The 18,942-nt window shown below is 34.9% G+C and overlaps 2 protein-coding genes across 2 annotated transcripts; both read right to left on the reverse strand.

Annotated features, from left to right (window-relative positions):
• Nucleotides 1-1,098: 1,098 nt before the first annotated feature.
• Nucleotides 1,099-7,949, reverse strand: nipsnap1 (nipsnap homolog 1 (C. elegans)). Its single transcript, XM_056747020.1, has 10 exons — nt 6,449-7,949; nt 4,231-4,358; nt 3,751-3,796; nt 3,464-3,558; nt 2,910-2,980; nt 2,266-2,406; nt 2,132-2,163; nt 1,954-2,048; nt 1,771-1,854; nt 1,099-1,532 (listed from the first exon to the last, which is right to left on the reverse strand). Exons 1-10 carry the CDS (start codon nt 6,526-6,528, stop codon nt 1,468-1,470), a joined length of 837 nt encoding a protein of 278 aa, XP_056602998.1. The 5' UTR covers nt 6,529-7,949; the 3' UTR covers nt 1,099-1,467.
• A 152-nt stretch (nt 7,950-8,101) lies between these two features.
• lrrc74b (leucine rich repeat containing 74B) lies at nt 8,102-17,462 on the reverse strand. Its single transcript, XM_056747019.1, has 10 exons — nt 17,178-17,462; nt 15,805-15,979; nt 14,163-14,305; nt 13,909-14,041; nt 12,461-12,667; nt 9,244-9,353; nt 8,944-9,059; nt 8,583-8,661; nt 8,352-8,447; nt 8,102-8,267 (listed from the first exon to the last, which is right to left on the reverse strand). Exons 1-10 carry the CDS (start codon nt 17,364-17,366, stop codon nt 8,160-8,162), a joined length of 1,356 nt encoding a protein of 451 aa, XP_056602997.1. The 5' UTR covers nt 17,367-17,462; the 3' UTR covers nt 8,102-8,159.
• Between the last annotated feature and the right edge of the window lie 1,480 nt (nt 17,463-18,942).

Raw genomic sequence — 18,942 nt, forward strand, 5'->3', positions numbered from 1 at the left:
GAATAGAAAGCCCAAATTGTTTTTTAATTTATCTACATTTCTATTTAATTGGTTTATGTGGAGTACAAAAACGTCTCAATGCATGTACTCAGTGTGAGATTTGTTTTGTCACAAGTATTTATGAAATGAAGCTTGTCAAGATATAAACCCGGGTTATCATTGTCGAGTAAACGTAATCGTGCCTTTTATCCAGAGAAAAACGCAGCTCCTCAGTTCATTTGTATGTCAAAAGTGCGATCTTTCCCTGTCCAATATGGCTGAACCGTTGACTCATCGCAGCAATGTGCGAAGGCGCTCAATGCTGCACGTATGGCTGTTGCATAAACTCGTTCTTCCGCCAGAGGGCTCGGTGTGGCCCTGAAAGACAATCCTCCATTAAATTCCAGTAGCTTTTCGTCTTTTCTAAGTATTCGTGCACTTGAGGGAATCATTTTCTAAATCTATATATTTTAATAATCAGCACCTGAAAAAGAAATTTTTCTAGGTTCTGCTTCAGCAACATAATTTGATGTTCAACGATGAAAAATGTTATTTAGAATCTTCGAATTTGACCAATCAGAGTCAAGCTCCGGGCTGCCATGCACCGCCCATTTTGAATTACTATCAAAGCTACTTTGGCATTCTAGCACTTTTTCTGTTCTTTTTCTGTGGAGTGAAAGGAGATGTCGTGTCACACGCCCCCATATTCTTAAAGTGACAGTGTGTCGATATCCACAGGGACAAACCGATCATTGCTTTTCATCTGATGACTTAAAAATACGTAATTCTATAAAACAACGTATTTCTGTTTTACTCAATAAAGTGGAAGTTATATTTCATCAAACAGTGACATTTATACACAGTAATGTATATTTAATGGATTTGCATGGAATCCTGTAGCACAGTTTTCACCGGTGTCACATTATTTTTACCTTATTTTCAATCCTTTTAATGTCATTTGCATATGTTTTGCAAGTGGATGGACCATAAAGAAATAAAAACGAAACATGATTAACAGCCTATCTCTATCAATAAAATGTAAATAGTTAACCTAATGTTTTCTAGAGGCATGAACATTTTTACAAGATCTTGAAATTAAATTGTACATGATGCACATCATATTACAAAGGTCATTTTATTTATATTTTTACATCTATTATTATACAGCTAAAATTCAACCCGTGCTTTAATCAAGTAAATAAATATTACAGTAAACAATTTAACAACAGTCCTAGACATGAAGACGCCAACAGGGCTTCCACACTGAGTAATGCATTGCAATAGACAACAATGATTAAAGCATTGTATTTCCCTTATTTAAAAAACAAAAGGCACTTTTTCTCCATTTGTACAGAGACAGCTTGTTCTGTTTTCACAGCTCTCAGTTTGGGCTTCACCATTGGCACATTTGCTCTTCATTCATTCAGTGTTCAGTTCCAACTGGAAATGACTGTTGTGTTTATGAGATAATCATAGGTGACACACCTATCATTTTAAGGGTGAATGTTCCATGGGAATCATAATTCTTGATTCCATTTTCTGGATAAGAGGCACTGTCAAAACAAATATAAATTAATACTGTTTGTGAAAAGTCATTTACAAAGCAAAGTTTGAGTTCAGAATTGCATAGTTGCTATACTATACAACTACATCAGCAATATGCAGTATCTGTACCTATGCGCAATGCAAATTTTCTGTATATGCGCAGACCATTTGAATGATTCGTTACTTTTCAAGTACCCAATTGGCAAATGTAATATGTACACATCCCCTGTCCTCATGGATTCTCACCTGTATAATGCACATTAGCATCCCAGCCCTCTTTAAACCAAGCAGTGTTTCTGGTCTCCTGTCTGGACTGCAGGTCTTTATAAGCTGAAACACATCACACATATTAAACATGAAGATTTGACAATGTTTTCTAGTCGTAAAATGCAATGTAAGGCAGGAATATAGTACAGAGGATGCACTTACCCCATAAATGATGAACAACATACAATTCACCAATCTGTGTGAAGAAACCACCCACCGCCTCATTGTTCTCCTGCCTGTATTTGATCGCTCGAGCCCTGTGACATGACCAAAAGGCTCAGATATGCAACACGGTGATAAGATTCTCGTGTTTAAATGCTCAAATCGTATACAAACCTACCAGTTATTTCCCCATTCGATCATTGTACCAGGCTGGAGAAAATTTCATGACAAACAAAACAGAAGAAAGTTCATGTACAGAGAAAACAAGTATGTATGAACTAATATAAAACCGAGCGATGCAATGGGCTTTACATGGAGTCGATAAGATCTCAGTTCGTAAATGCTGGGACCAGTTCTGGGCGCAGGCTCGTTCCAAAAGCTGAATTCCAGAAGAAGTTGGTTCCGATGAGAGAGCAACATTTTACTCCTCTCTTTTCGAAATGCAAGATATGCCTGTAAAGAAAAAAAGCATATATTTGGACTTCTAAGAGAGTCTGAAAAAGGTATAAATGTGTTTGCATTTCTAAAAAAATAAGTAAATATTTAAAAATACAAAATATAATAAAAAATAATAATAATATAATAAAAAGGAAGGCAAAGATACAGACTGATTTAAAGAAATCTTAAAAGCACTGTAAGTCACATGAATGTAATGCAAATGTAAAATATAAAACCAAGTGAAATTAATTTTTAAGAACTGTGGCGCACTTTTCAAGTATAATATAAAAAGACATTTGTTATGTTTAAAATTACAAAACTATATACTTCAAAAAGTACGGTATTTGGACGAGAAGTCTTTGCTTACTTTCTGAATGTTTGTAAAAGGTTTGTGAAATATTGCATATTACTGTAATAAATTACAAATTGTGTAAAACAAATAGCACCCGAAAGTGTCCAAATATTTTGTTTCCGACATTTTACATACATATTGTAAAAAAATGAAATGTGTTAAATACCGTATTGTTGTTCAGTTTGCGTAAACACTCTGTTAGTGCAGGATATCCACCAGAGTACCTCCACAGATGCACTGCCACAATACAACAGCAGGTGTCACTCTACTACCATAACATAATACACAACAATAGCACTAAAAACATTTAAACATTACACATGCAGTGGTGTACATTGAAATGTATGCAGTATATAAAAATACATCTATTAACATTTCCAAGGCGTCAAATCTGATTACTCAAAGCGGCATAAGACTTAAAAAGGACTTGTTTCATTTATGCATCTTTGTTTAGATACTGTATTTCTCATAAAATTCCTTAGCGCAAAAGGAGACTTCGACTTAGATATTGCTTACATACAGCAAGTGTAAAAAGATAAAAACAATGTGGCAAGAATCAGAGTAAATATTTAAGCTGGTATTTTAATGTTAAAACATTTAACCTCTGACAGCAAATTTGAGTTAAGATTACAGAGATCATTTTCTCAAAAGAAGAAAGTCTAAACCAACTGGGCTATTCAAGAGATTTACTTTTTATTCACATTTAGTTTTCCATCTCACCTGCCTGATCCTGTTCCCCATACCAAGTGTTCCAACTTCCAACAACCTCACATGGATAATCTTCATCCTGATGGAGCTCTTTCTGGACCTCAGCTCTTAAATAAAACAGCAATCCTCAGATAGACTTAATGTATTGTTCACATCACATAAAGATGATGAAATAATGCTTAGTTAAATGTATTTCATGGTTTATTAAACATCATCATATTGGTCTGCCAAGTGTCATTTTCTTATTTCTTGTAGCAAGTTAACAAGTTGTATAGTTGCAAAATCAAGAGTGAGCTTACGACAGTTTGTTGTATCCCTCCCAAAATTCTGGCTTCACGTTATGAACTGAAAGAAAAAAAGTACATTTGAAGATGTCAAGAAAGACAAATGGACCAGTGTTGAAATCTCGCCTGGTTAAAAATAGAATATATCACAGCTGGGGTTAACTTTATGTAAAGGATATCAAACACTCAAAATCATTTAAGAGTTTCTCATTCATAGTAGCCATTTCACAAACACAACACCCTCATTTTTCTAAATCCAATTTAAATTGCACAGGTGGTATCTTGACAATGAACGAATTTAACGATTAAACACAGTGGGGCCTGATTTAATAAAACAATTAGTACAGTTTTAGCTGATTTACTGAAGCAGAACCGCAAGAAAGCACATAATCATTTTGGTGTTGGAATATTTTTAGCAATTCTATCAATTGTATTGCATGCACGGTTTCTCTCAAGGCCTAAATGTTTCTTGAAGATTTCAGATGGATGGCTCACACTGTATCTTGTAGAGGTTGCTGGTTTCTTTCTTGGAGAGCAGATTGGAGTGGGCATCCTTTCTGGCATCCGCTTTGTGTGCAAACATGGAACTCAACCAGCCTTCGTCACTTTTATTCGCAAAGCCTCTAAAGATTCACAAGCAAAACTGTTTCGGCAAGTGTTCAATAAATACATAAACGATGCATCACGCACCGAAATACACAAACATCAGAAAGAGATTTATTGACAAGTGTGCTTGGACACACAAGGAATTTGTCTTAGTGACAGAAGCTTCCAGTGCACATACAGGTTAAAAAAGGGACAAGGGACAGGAAACAAACATGAAAAAATACATATGTGAGAGACATTACACATTAGACACAAAGGACAATATTAGACAAAAAAGAAAAATATTAGACAAATATATTTTATATAAACATACAACATGGGGCAGGTTAGAGAGTCGGTCTGCAGTGATAGCTGCCCACTGCTCTGGGTCTACGTGTGTTCACGACTTGCTGTGTGTGGTCATTACTCTCTGGATGGGTTATATGCAGAGGTCCAACTCATGGGCGCCGTAAAGGGGTGGAAGGTTAGGACGATTCTAAGGGCCCAGCCTGATTTAGGGCCCAGAAGAGCAGACCCCCTTTTTATTTTCCTATTTCTTTTCTCTTTTTTTAATACATACATTAAATATGCTAGGGCCCCTCGTGCACTAAATGTGTATTTTGTCCGTTTTGACCATAGATTTAATATTTAAAAAACAAATAATGTATTTACTGTTTCGGTCACAACCCTCCCTGCTCCCTCTCACAATGGTTCATTCCACCTGCGCTCGCTAGTGTAGCGTCTCTTGCTTATTGGACTTGCCGCAGACAGTGACACACGCAGACACGTCACATCAAAAGTCAGGGAAACAAAAACGGAAGGAAAAGAAGTCAAGAGAAGACAGAGAACGCCAAGGTCGACAGTATGTCACACAGTTTTTCAAAAAGAAAGGTAGCTTGCCATATTCCTGTATTCCAAAACTTATTTTTGTTGCTACATGACCTGCTTTTATCTAGCGAGCTTAGTAAAATAATTACTGAATTATGATTTACATCCAACAATAATAACATCTCTGCTGTCTCCGGGACGGGTTATCATGTCTCGTAGACACAGATTCAGCGGCTGCTGCACACCCACGTCCCCGTCTCAGCCGAACAAGGTGAGCCTGAGCGCGAAACTTCGCGAAGATTGAAGCCTCTAAACACGTCTTATCTACTGTGTTCGCCACATGATGATAACTGCGCAAAACAAAAAGTAATCTACACGCTTCAAAAATTACAAAATTAGTTTGCCGTGTCGTGTGTTCTGTGAAGTGACAGTGCGGCTGCTAAGATCGATACTGTCAAACTTGACGTTCTTAATATGAATAAAATGCCCCAGAAAAATAGAATATAAAATTGAATAAAACGTGTCTCTACTGTAGCTGATGTTTCCTGAATGAGCAGTTTGACCCAGCTAAAGCTTGTTCATGTTAAGTATATGTCAATACATAATGTTCTCTTGTGCTTGCAATTGCAATTGAGATAATAAATGTTCTCCCTTTTATGTAAACAAGTACATATTTCAAAAAAAAATTCTTGTTTTTGTAGGCTTTGTACTCATCTTTAGACATTTTAACTATGCAATGTGCTAAGTATCTTTTTTTTAAGTATACAGGGCATGTTTATTGGGTTAAATTTTATCTGTAAAAAATGTAGGGGGCCCAGAAATTTTGGTTTCCATAGGGCCCAGAATTTCTGGCGGCACCCCTGTCCAACTTCGGGTATGGGTCACCAAATAGGTCACTTCTACTTCAACATAGGTTGTTTACATGCATGACATGCATGTGGTTTTAGGACTGTATTGCATCTTAAATAATCTTCATCAGTTATTTGTGTGTGTTTGGTTTTTGACAGTGGTCATAAAGTGCATACTATCATTTCTTTCTGATTATTTTTTTCTTATGTTTGGACATTGCTAATTAAAAAATAAATAAAAAATACATTTGTTACACCAAATGACTATTAAACGGCAAAACATAAAATAAACTCAAAAAGTGAAAATTGTACAATTCTTTACCAGACACAGCAGACATACTGTTTACGCATTCCTGATCTCAATGTATTTTCATAGTAGTTTTGGCAGTCTGTATATCTCGCAATGACAGTTCATGCATCTGTCAGTCGAACTGTCGTTGTGTTACGATTACCTGGCGGTCCATGCTGAAAACACCTTGTTAAATAAACGCTCGTGGCTGTTGAGGAGGTGAAGAGACCGCGTTGTCGCCATTACGCACGGCTGTTGCTTCTCTGCAGTTGTGTGCTAGTGTAAAGGTTTCGTAACACTTTAAAAACACAAGGATTTAGTAAAAACCAACAAGCCACGCCCACAGATCTGACTCGAAACACCAAGGTTTATTGTGAAGCTTGCAGGAGTTGCAACACGCGCACTTTTATAAGTTAATGTTTGACGCGCGTGAACTATTGGACAGTAGTGCATGTAAATGAGACTTTGACTCGTGAGGGATTCATTAATCATGATGATTAATCTATTGATCTGGGTGATTACATTAAGAACACTTACAATTCAACATATAGTAAAAGTCAGGATTTCTACAAACTGATCACTTGATTTAATGCCATTAAAAATAAAGATGTAAACAAATGTAACATAATAAATATTATATTTATTATATATAGGCTGAATATTAAACATGTGCATAAAGTGCACTTTATACGATCTTGTCATGGGTGAAGGATTACTTAAAATTGAGCATAATGACTTTTTCCCTGAATAAAGTAAAGGCATAGTCTTCATTTTAAAGCATATACAGTTATTTGCATTACTTATTTTAGTGGATCTCAACTATTCCACTTCCTTTTCCACAAAAATACTTGATGGCCCATTCACTCACAATTTCCAACCATTTGTAAAATATAACACAGCTTGGCGTAGCCACCTAGAAAAAACACTCTAAGAAATATGTTGTTTTTTTTCTTTAAATAATTGTAAAGTTATTTTCACCCTTGAACGTTTATTGAGCTAGTGGACCCCAGACCTCTGGCTGAGAAAAACTGCAACAATTCTATGTATGATACAATATTGAATTTCAATTAGCAACTTCATCAGTGAGTTTGCATATTAAATGGAACATAAACATTATTTAAAATGCATAGTATAATGAAAATTAATGTTTACAGCTTGTCACAGGTTATATTTAAGTTGTTAAGAGTTTAATATATATTGTCCATGTGGTCAAAGTTGATCATCTAAGTTTTTAGATGTAATAATTAGTTATGAATTACATTTTTTAAGTAATTACCCAGCCAACATTAATAATTTTATCATGGTTATACAGCCATGGAAAATATTAAGAGACCTTTTCAGAGACCAGTTTTCTGATTTAAAATCTACTATTTATAGGTATGTGTTTAGATATTGCCATTTTTGTTTCATACTGTGAACTACTAAAAAATATCCAAAAAAAGTATATTAAAAAAAGAAAAGTTTAGTTTAGTTAAGTTCAATAATATTTTTTTATGTGATAACCTAGATTTTGTTCAAAGTTTTCTTTTGTCTTGTCATGCTGTCAGTCTTTCACATTGCTGTTGGATGACTTTATGTCACTCCTCAGGTCTGATTTTGTTGAGATTCAACAGACACTGAACTGGAATGACCACAACACATCTAGAAATGATGATTTGAAATGAAAAATTGGAATGGTGTCATCATTTTTCCGCTGCTCTATGTCTCTTTCATAGTCTAAGCTTACTCGTGCCATCAAACAAATCATTGTTCCCAAACCAGAAACCAAGACAAACTGTAATCTAATCCTATAATGTGTAGGAATTTGAGGATTAAATCAGAGTCTCAGCTTTATTTGCAACAGATAACAAAATTGTCCATGCTTTCTTAGCCGTTTAGCTCTTTTTAAGCACAGTTTTGATTTCATGTTTCACTTGCAGGTTCGGGATTATCTCTTTGACTGTGTTAAACAAGTCTTCAAATTCTTGATCCACGCAAATGTCCTGAAAGAAAACTCAGGCTAGAAATGAAAAACATTTCAAAGGGAGGGAAGAAAAGTAAGAAAAAAGGGTTAGGGATGCACTTACAGAAAAGTCCAGGAACTCCAAGGCTGATTTTGGGTTTGCCTGCATTGATTTCAGAATGGCAAAGCACCCTGCTGACTGAATTGGATTACGAGACATCTGCATCGAACCAAAAGAAACGACATCAGAAATAATACATGCCATAAATCTCCTGAGAGTACAGCTTTTATCCTAGTTTTGTTTCAATAAATCCCTGCTGTTACTATTTTGATGTTTTGGTTTCACGTGTCGTACTTTGAGTATCCGCAGAGTTGAGTTCACTTTGAGGCCCATTGCCAAATGGATGGCACCTACAGGCGGGATGTTGTTTATGCTAAGAAAGAAAAAGACAATAGTTCAGTGATTGACACAATAAAAACATAGTGTTTTAACAGCAATTTGTCTTGTGTCGGGTACAAAAAAACTGCATTAAGAACATTCAAACCCATTTAGGAGACAAACACTAAACCATTTACACAATGTACCATGCTGCAATAAATCAATGACAACCAGTCAGAACCACCCACCAAACTACACGTGTGTCCTCTCATAAAATAATACATGAGGACGGTGTTGCCTTTAAAACGTTTAATCATGTGTAAGAACACAATTATACCTGATATTCAGATCCTCGAGTATGTTGTTGTGTTTGAGGACTTCCTCTAAAGCTTTGGCTCCCTCTTTACCCAACCCGTTGTATGATAAATCCAACGTCCGCAAGAAGATGTTTGCCTTTAAAATCAACAAAAGAACAACAGAGGTCAAGTGCTTTTAGGTTATACGAATATTTAAGAAAGGCACCTTTTCAAAGATGAAAATATTTTTTGATGAAATGGCCGCTGGTGTCAAAACTAAAGTTGATCAGTTGGAAATTGAGCGAGGGAATCTGGCAGAGCAAGGACATTATGTCTCTTACCTCCAGGCCTTTCACAAATGCAATGGCTCCATTTCCACGAATGCTATTCCAAGCCATATTGAGTGACTTTATTCCTATGTTTTCTGCAATGGCAGCACCCAGAAGTTCCCCTGGGGAGACGAAAAGAAAGAGCCTGTAACGCTAAAATCTGTATTTCTTATTGATAATTATTTATCAAATAGTTTTGTATGTTTGCTTTGTGGTTTAATATGTGATGTGCAATAATAGTTCCTTTTCACAATAGGCAGGATCAAACTAGCTGCCCAATTGTCGGCCGCAAGCTTTTAACCAGCTTGCCACACCAAATTACCACTTTTTCAATACAAATATATACTTTATATATATATTGTTTGTGCCAAAGTTTGCCAAAATTTGTTTAAGTGAAATGCAAATATAACTAAAATACGAAACTCTTGACTCTCGCCATCTCTGTTTAAAATATAAACTGCATGTTATGTGCACCTTCACATGGACTGAAGGCAAATGTGTTAGATGTTAAACTGAAGTTGTAAATCATTATTGTAAAATTTTTAATTGTGAAACAGGGTAAGCTTTTTATTTACTCATCAAAATATTTCTGTTTATTGAAAACAAATAAAATATTGGACAAAAAATTAGTGGACATTTTGAACTGAACGAAAAATGTAAATGTTGTCTCAGAAATAAACTGAAATAAGTTTAAGGAACTAAAATGATAACAATTAAACAAAAATAAAAATAAATTAATCTTATATAGCAAATAATAAACTGATAAAAGCAAATAGCAAAATGCTAAAAATGTAACAAAAATTGACATTAAAACTAAAAATCTAATAAAAAAATCTAATTCAAAATATGAATAAAAACGAATTAAAACTGAAAACAAAAATATTACAAATCTGATAAGGAGACCATTATCAACATTAATAACTGAACAAATCTACTTAACATTTTTGTTTATTTTCAACCCAAAATACTTACAGAATGCAACTTTAAAATTAATATTGTATTTTATAATATTCACAATCATATTGCTTTTTGCATCAAACTGCTTTTTAAGATAATAAGTCTATATTTAATATAGCGAAAACATTCTACCTCCATAACATGTTTGCCAATTCTTTTCTCTTTTCTCTTTTTAGAATATCATGCAACTGTTAGGCTTCATTGACCGCGTTTTCAATGATCACTAGTGCACAATGCCAAGAAGAATCATTGCTGGAGTAGAATTATTGAAAGATAGTGGCACACCATATGTAATGTAAACAAAGATGTGCCAGTAGAATCTGTTAGGGCCGTATGAATCACGGGGGTTATGGTGGAGTTTCTGATTATACGCAATATTTTCCTCTTGGATTATTGAAGTGATTTCCCTGTTTGCCGCACGCTGTCATTCATGTACATATCTCTCTATATCTCTCACTCTCTGATCATTTTAGATCTGAGCCCTTGGGTATCTCACATCCCTGCCAAATAAAGATCATTTGCTGTAGTGTTGTGGCTAAAATAATTTGCATTGCACTAATAAAGACAGCCTTATATATATAATTCACAGGGCTCTTTTCAAGTGTTTTTCTTGAATTTTCATCATTTGTTCACAATCATGTCATTCCAGACCTGTATAATTTTACTTCTTCTGCAGAACACAAAAGAAGAAAGTTTGAAGAATGTTGGTAACTGAACAACATTGCCCACCATTGACTTCCATTGTTTGAACACAAAACCAGTGAAACATTTCTCAAAATATCTTCTTTCATGTGCCACAGAAAGAATCAGATACAGGTTTTGATTCTGAACAACATAAGGGTGAATGAATGATGACAGAATTTATATTTATGGATGAACTATCCCTTTTCTCATGATTCAGCCTCTTCTGGTCAAGTTTTTCTCAGTCTTGTGGCAGGATCATGAAAGACCAATGTGTTTTGTGTGGAAACACATGGTCATTGTTTGTTTATGATGGCTATGCATCCTCCTGTCTCGTCTCTTGATCCCACCAACTCATTTCCTCGTTTAGCTTGCACTCAGTGTTTGATTCCCCACACCTGGCCCTTGTTAATTACCCTCTGTTAGTTCCCATATATAATGCCCTTGTGTCTGCTGTCCTGTGCTGATTCATTATGTTTGCTAAGTATGCTCTGTTTGTCTTGCCGCAGACCGTGTCTTGCCGCAGACCGTGTCTTGCCGCAGACCGTGTCTTGCCGCAGACCGTGTCTTGCCGCAGACCGTGTCTTGCCGCAGACCGTGTCTTGCCGCAGACCGTGTCTTGCCGCAGACCTGTTTCTTGCCGCAGACCTGTTTCTTGCCGCAGACCTGTTTCTTGCCGCAGACCTGTTTCTTGCCGCAGACCTGTTTCTTGCCGCAGACCTGTTTCTTGCCGCAGACCTGTTTCTTGCCGCAGACCTGTTTCTTGCCGCAGACCTGTTTCTTGCCGCAGACCGTGTCTTGCCGCAGACCTGTTTCTTGCCGCAGACCGTGTCTTGTTGGCGTGTTTCTTTAGTATAAGTCCAATTTGTGTTAAGTTATTTATTTACCCATTACCTATTTTATTGTTTTTGTAGTTTAGTATTTTTATTTGTTTTAATATTGGTGCAGTTCTTGTATACCCCATCGTGGGCTTGTTTTGTTTTTAACATTAAAGTCATTGTTTTCCCAATACCTTGCTGCCTGCTATTGGGTTCTTTCTCCAGGTAAAATTTGTGACACCTTTAACATTCTCTTTACAAACAATGTTATTGAATACAATACGTATTTTCATATGTTAAATCTGCAGATGGGAAAAATATGGACAGACTCAACAGGGTTAAATTAACTTAGAAAAAGTTTTGTATTTATTATTTAAAATAGCCTATTTACATATTCATATAAATATTTATTTGAATATTTGAAAATGCATATTTATAAAATAAATATTTACTCAAGTTATGTATTTATCAGCGTATTTGCTCATTGAATCAAAACTGCGTTATCTAAATATTGTGTCTGGACTTTTTTATCATATCATTATTTTGTTTTTAATGCACATCAGATCAAATGGCAAACTTTCATTTCTAGTACTTGTCTAAATGGGCAGAAAACAGCTTTAAGGTGCCTCTAATGCTATGCATTTTTTTAACACCTGTCAAGCCAAAAGCCTTCAATGTCCACTTTAAAAGCTATTAAAGTGATCAAAGTTATTAAATGGGTCAGAAGCTATCTAGATAAACATTATCTTGAAAACCATCAGATTTTCTCACACCTGCGATGTCTCCAAATCTGTTGTGACTCAGGTCGAGATGCTGAAGTTTCTGGTTGCTGACCAGAGCTGGCGCCAGGTGTCTGGCCGCATGCTCGTCCAGATGGCTCCCTGACAGCTTGAGAGACACTAAGGTAGTGTTTTCCAGCAGCATGCTGGACAGAGCCCTGGCTCCATGTTCACCCATGCGGTTTTCAGACAAATCAATTTCTAGGAGGAAATAAGGACAGAGATTGTAAGTGGATCATTTTGAGAGGAAAACGGTACAGCGTTTTATGCTGAGGAATTGACATAATCGAGTACTAAAGAGACCAAAAATTGTTATAAAAATTGTAACGTATAGTTATATTTCACAGTGTAAAATGTTGCAGTTAAGGTGCTCATGGAACATATTGTCAGTTAATTTTATTTCAATTGATTTAAATTAAAACTAGAGTCTATAAAATTTTATTCACATCTGAGACAACTTCTTTATTTAAGTTTGTTTAAGTTTGTTCAACTGATATTATGTCCATTACACATGTTTTATAGAGTCCAATCGATTTAATTCTTAGTTAATACAACTTTAAATTTCTAATGGACTTAACATAATTTAGGTTGATTTCACTTGCTTTCAACTTTATTTTTAGTTAAGACAACTTCACACCTCAAGTTCACAAAACTTAACATTTTAAGGCAGCACGCCACGAACACTTATATTTTCTTGAAACAACTACTTTTTAACTTTTTGAAACAGCTAAATTTTTTGAAATATGGTTCTGAACATTTTGGGGCAAAAATCACAAATATTCAGATACAGCTCAAATCAGAAAAAACCTATGAATATTACTTCTGTTGCATATAACAGTAGCTGACTTTACTATATTTACAACCTCATTTTACTGGAAAAATGTCCAATTACTATTTTTTTTTTTAAAACATTAAATTATTTTTGTAAAAAAATAAGGCAGAATATAATTTTGCATTGCATTGCATTTCTCTGTTATTTAATAAAATAATATGAAAAGTGAAAGCCTAGACAATTGAATTGGGCGATTCCAATGTGTTAATTTTCAACGACAAAATTATAATATTTGATAAAGAAAATGAATCTAATGGAAATCGAGCATTTCAGTATAGAGTCTTAGGAAAATATTATTAATATTTGTGAATTTATGAATGAGTCACATCGAAAAAAATATATGAACAGACAGATTGAGATTGTGTTGGATTGTAAATGTGTCTCATAGTTTGAAAAGAAATGCTGTTTGTGACCATATATAACAACCTGGTAGAGGAACAAAATAACACGCTGAAAGATATCGGTTACTCGTAAAGGTCCGCTTGTCCACACATAGTGTCTGACTGATTAAATTAAACAGACTTTCACAGTTTCAGTAAAACACCAACAAAAACTCAAACACAAAACCCAGAATTGGTAGTGCCAGTGTAGCACACTTTGTTCAAGTCACCTGTGATGTAAGAGTTCTCTTTGAGCATATCAGCCATAGCAGCCCCGCCTATTCCTTCCATCCAATTATCTCGCAAGTTCAGCTTCAGGATGGAGGTGTTAGTTACCAAGGAAACGGCGAGAGCTTTGGTACCCTACAGAGGAGATTTGTTACACATAACAAAATATTGTGTAACATTTGTTTTGTTTGCACTTCATGCAGTATTTCTGTTCTGCATTTCATTTTTCTCTTAACATCTCTTAGTTTGACCTTACCTGCGGGCCCAAGCCACAATGCATCATGTTGAGCTCAGTCTGATTTATATTTCTCAGAAAGCAGGACATCGGGGTTACGCTCAGCATCTTACAGGCCTCTTTGTAGCGGGTTTGACCTGTGGGGTCATATGCCTGCCTTTCATCTGGAATATAAATAAAACATTCTTCTGTTTAAAATGGTTTATAGAAATGATCAGAAGTGTTCAAATGTTCACAGCCAGGAATGGACAAAACCAAGCTTACAGTATTCAAAATCTTGAAAACCTTAACAAAGATTATTATAAAGTTTAATTAATATGTTTTTGTACATTAAAATTTGCATAACTGGTTTTACTACAAATGATTCAACTTACTGTAAACTCTTAGTCCAAGCTAAACATTTGAGGTTTCCAGAATGTTACTAGAATGTTCAGGGAATATTTGTAATGATTTTATTTGGTTCCCAAAAGAATAACCTAATGGGAACCATATGGAACCGTAAGAGGATGGTTGCGTTTGCTCAGGTAACCATATTTTTATTTTGAGTAAAACCAGGGTTAATTTTAACCATGTCAAACATCAATAGGTCTGGTCTTAACATTTCATCTTTCCTATCTACACTTTAAAAAATATACCGTAAAATAAGAGTTTTCCCTGTAAAATACAGGATATAAGGATATATTATAAATAGTTTTTTTTCTTGCAAATTTGCTGTCTTTTTCTATAATTTTTACATGTTTGACCGTATTTCAAAAATAAACTGTAAAATATAAAATCTTGCTAAAAAATGTCATTTTCGCCAGAAATAAACTGTAAAATAAAATTTTCCCAGTAAAATTACATGTTTCCCCGGTCTTTATGTGTAATTTTATGTTTTTGACTGTATTTCAAAAATAAATTAAATAAAAAAAACTCAGAAATGTTGTTTACTTTTTATGTGGAAAAACTGTAAACATAACATAAAAAAATATTTTCAGATATTTTACAGTGTATTCAAAACTGGCAATTCTGAAAGTAAAAGTCTGATTGCTTATAAAAATACCAATGTCAAAAAAACTCAATATTCAAGGAAATGTTTTGAGGAATCTCTAAAGCACAAATGGATACGGACGGGTTACCGCTGAAGTTAATCCCCAACGCTAAGCATAAACAATGTCGCCTAGTCACACATGCAACCCAACGCCTCAATTGAAATAAACTGGTGTCACTTTGTAAACCAAATACAACAACAATATATTGTTGTTACTCATTGAGATAAGCAATTACCATGAATGTGGAAAATTCCCAAACCATTCATTAAACTATGCGGAGGCACACAAATGCAATCTAACAGATGGCTAGTTCTAATAAGATGAATAAACAGGCATCATAGAGAGAGAGTGATGGATTGAGCCGTGCTTATGTATATGTAGAAGAGTGTGTAGGTGTCTCGTATCTGAGGAACAAGCAGGTGAAAAATGAGAGAGAGACAGAGAGAGAGAGAGGTCTGAAATTAAAACCATGACTCATGGCCGTTTGTCTGTTTTATTCCCCGTTGAGTGGTAACATCATATTCTCCGGCCCTTAGCTCTTTGACACCCCCTTCCAAAACGTGCCTCAACCATGTCCCCCCGCCAGCCCACTCGCTCAAGTTCACACTTTTACTTTTAATAAGAAATCTTACTGTGAAAGGCTTCGAGCTCCAGGTCTATGTCATAATCTTCGTCAGCAATGACACAGTCTCTTTCCATCTGCTGTCCATCACATGGGCAGCTACCAGTGTCTTTCTCAAACTCTTCTTCTTTCTGCTCATCTGCATTTTGTTCATCTCGAAGGCTTAATCTTGATCTCGGCACTCTCTGAGACAAAAAACACAAGAGCTGTTACATTGACACATGCAAACATGCAGTATCTGATCAAGTGGCATTTTAAAGACACATAATCAAAGTGTGCACTTCTTTGCAAATTACTTTACAAAATCATTTTAAATGATAAAACCATAAGTGTTATGTTCATAATTATTATAACGTGTCCATAGATAATGCGACTGTATACTACAAACTAACGTTTCACTTGAGTGACATGCTCACCTAAAGGGACCTTACTCACCATTTGATATGGTTTTGCTTTGCTTTTTTAGATAAAAACATAATTTTGCAGATATTAGTTTAATTGAATAATCAGAACCAATGAGTGAGAATTGCGTCAACTCTGTCGACTCCGATGGATGTGTTTCTTCCACAGCAATGGCGGTTCATGAAGCCTCTCAATAGTTCCTGGAAGTTACTAGTAAGGCATGCAGCTGCGGCTAAACAGACTATTAACCCATTTAAAGTCATTTAATGAGAAAAGCATTTAGGGAGAAAACATAAATTCCTGGAACTATCTTAAGGCTCTGTGAATCATGTGACACACAGCAATTTAAAACTTCTGTTGTCACGACTCTCTCTCTCAACGATAATGAAGAAAAGGAAGCCAACAAGAGCCCAAAATAGATGTTAAAAATACAACATCAGAACTTTTTTGTAAATCCTACACTGTGAAGAATTTCATTTTATGGAATATTATTTTACATTACAGATATTTTTAATCCGGAAAAAAACGTCAAATTACAGAAACAGACTGCAAATGTACAAGTTGGGTGAAAAATATAATGAAAACATGTAATTTTACTTTAAAAAAAGTTATTTTGATGTATTTAGCCAGCCCAGCTGCTGGAACATTTTACAGCTTTTTTTACAGCTGGCAAAGGGCGATTACACAGATGATGCTAAAATGCACCTTAGTTTTGATATTTTTTTTTATATCTATACATAGACCACTTTGCAAGATGTTATTGGTATTTATAAAATCGTCCATAATGTTTGTATATTTTATGTTTAACATTTCTAATCGTTTATAATCGTTTACATCATCTGAAGAGGTCTATTATCACAACATAATACCCAAACTACTGAAGTACTACGATTTCAAATGTGGAAAAAAGGATTAAGTGAATAGTGTACATTAGTTTTAAAAAGGTGTTCTTTCTGTAGCCTATGAACTGAGGACACTCACTTTTCCATCCACACTTCCTCTGCTGTACACACTTCTGGGTCTGCTGGCAGGCCTGCTTGCGATTTCTCCTAAAGTCTCATTTTTTTCACCTTCTTCGTCATCTTCACACACTGATGGTAAAATATTTTCTTTCATCATCTTCTCGCTCACTACCTTCTTGTGTTCACAGATCTTTTCATTAAGATTCATGTTGAATTCCCAAGCCAGACAGGATCGATATTCCTAAATGAAATTAAATCTAGAAGAAAACAAATCAGTGCTGTTCAGTGTCTCCTGCTGCCCCAGACTAACACAGGGTCATGTTTGATTGGCATTTACTTTGACTTATTGAAGTGCTGCATGTTTGCACAGCTTGTCCAATCAGCATGGAGTCTGAGCAGAGAGGGCGGGCTATTGCTCAACTGATTTGTTTGTTTACTGGTTGCCGAGGTAACACATTCTGCTAAGCTAACTGCATTTCTGTGTTCGAAATCAAAAGCAACATTAACAACATTATTATTTTTATATTTTAAACGTTTCACTATACGCCATATACTTAAAGATACTTGTTCATAAATGTAATTGTTTTTGTATAATTTATTTTAATTTACAAAATGTTATTTTCAATAGTGAGCATATAGAAACATATGATTGTGTTATTGTCTTTAAACAACTTTAAACTTGGTATTGAGTATAATTGTTATTAGATGTAAAGTCTTTGAAGTACGCCTTCATGCATTAAATGGGTTTGCAATTGTAAATGTATACAATTATAACATCTAGTTGTGGAAGTTTTAATGATTATAAGTAATTTAATTTAATGATGAAAGTAAAAGATTCAGAAAAATAAAAAGACGAAATTTACATAGCAACTGAATCTCACAGAAATAAATGAGACAAATAATAATTCTCATTTTTTCCCTTCCGAGATAAACACCCACTAACCTCAAAAGTGTGTCCTATGCAGCTTTCTTAATTTCTCTTTCAGATTTGTTTCTGATTTTCTAATTTACAGTTCTTCTAAATTACAACATTTGAAAATTATTCAATTAAAAAATAATCAGACAGAAGGACTGAGCAACAACGTGCTTGGAAAAAAGCATGCTTGAAGAACATTTAATTCATCTTCAATTCAAACAGATAAGCAAGAGCATCACATACAAGTTTTGACATAAAAATGTTTTATTAATTAGATGCAAAGTCTTTGCAGTTTATGCATTAAAATGGTAAATGTTTCAACGTTTCAAGAGTTCCACAATAGAGGATTCACAGCGGAGACTGACTGGAACAGTTTCTGTTAGCAGCAGCAAAGAACAAACACAAAAAGAAGAAGAATCCTGCAAGCTCTTGTCCGTCCGGTCACAGAGGACGGATGCGATCACAACATTTAAACTGACAAAGTGCAGGTTCAAGAGAGAAAAACAGAACATGAAACGTCATGCATTCAGATCAACGCCTCAGTTCACCTGAAAACCAATAGGAAAGATAAGACACCATATTCACGTAATATATTGCAAGCAAATCAGAACAAAACAAAAAACAATACCCATAATTAAAATACATTCTTAAAAAGTTCTCATACATATTATATTTAGATATTTACTGTATCTTTAAACATATGCATGTGTGCGTTTGCTTTTTTTGCTGCACTTTTTGTATCACAGAGTTTGAACGGTGCAAAACCCAAATTTGAGGAAGAAAACATTCAGTGTTACCAACATAGAACAAGTCTTACAGAAAGACGACAGAAAATCAAACTCAAATTTGTCATGCCAAAATATGACAA

This window comes from Triplophysa dalaica, chromosome 4 (assembly GCF_015846415.1).
Source record: "Triplophysa dalaica isolate WHDGS20190420 chromosome 4, ASM1584641v1, whole genome shotgun sequence".
Lineage (NCBI taxonomy): Eukaryota > Metazoa > Chordata > Actinopteri > Cypriniformes > Nemacheilidae > Triplophysa > Triplophysa dalaica.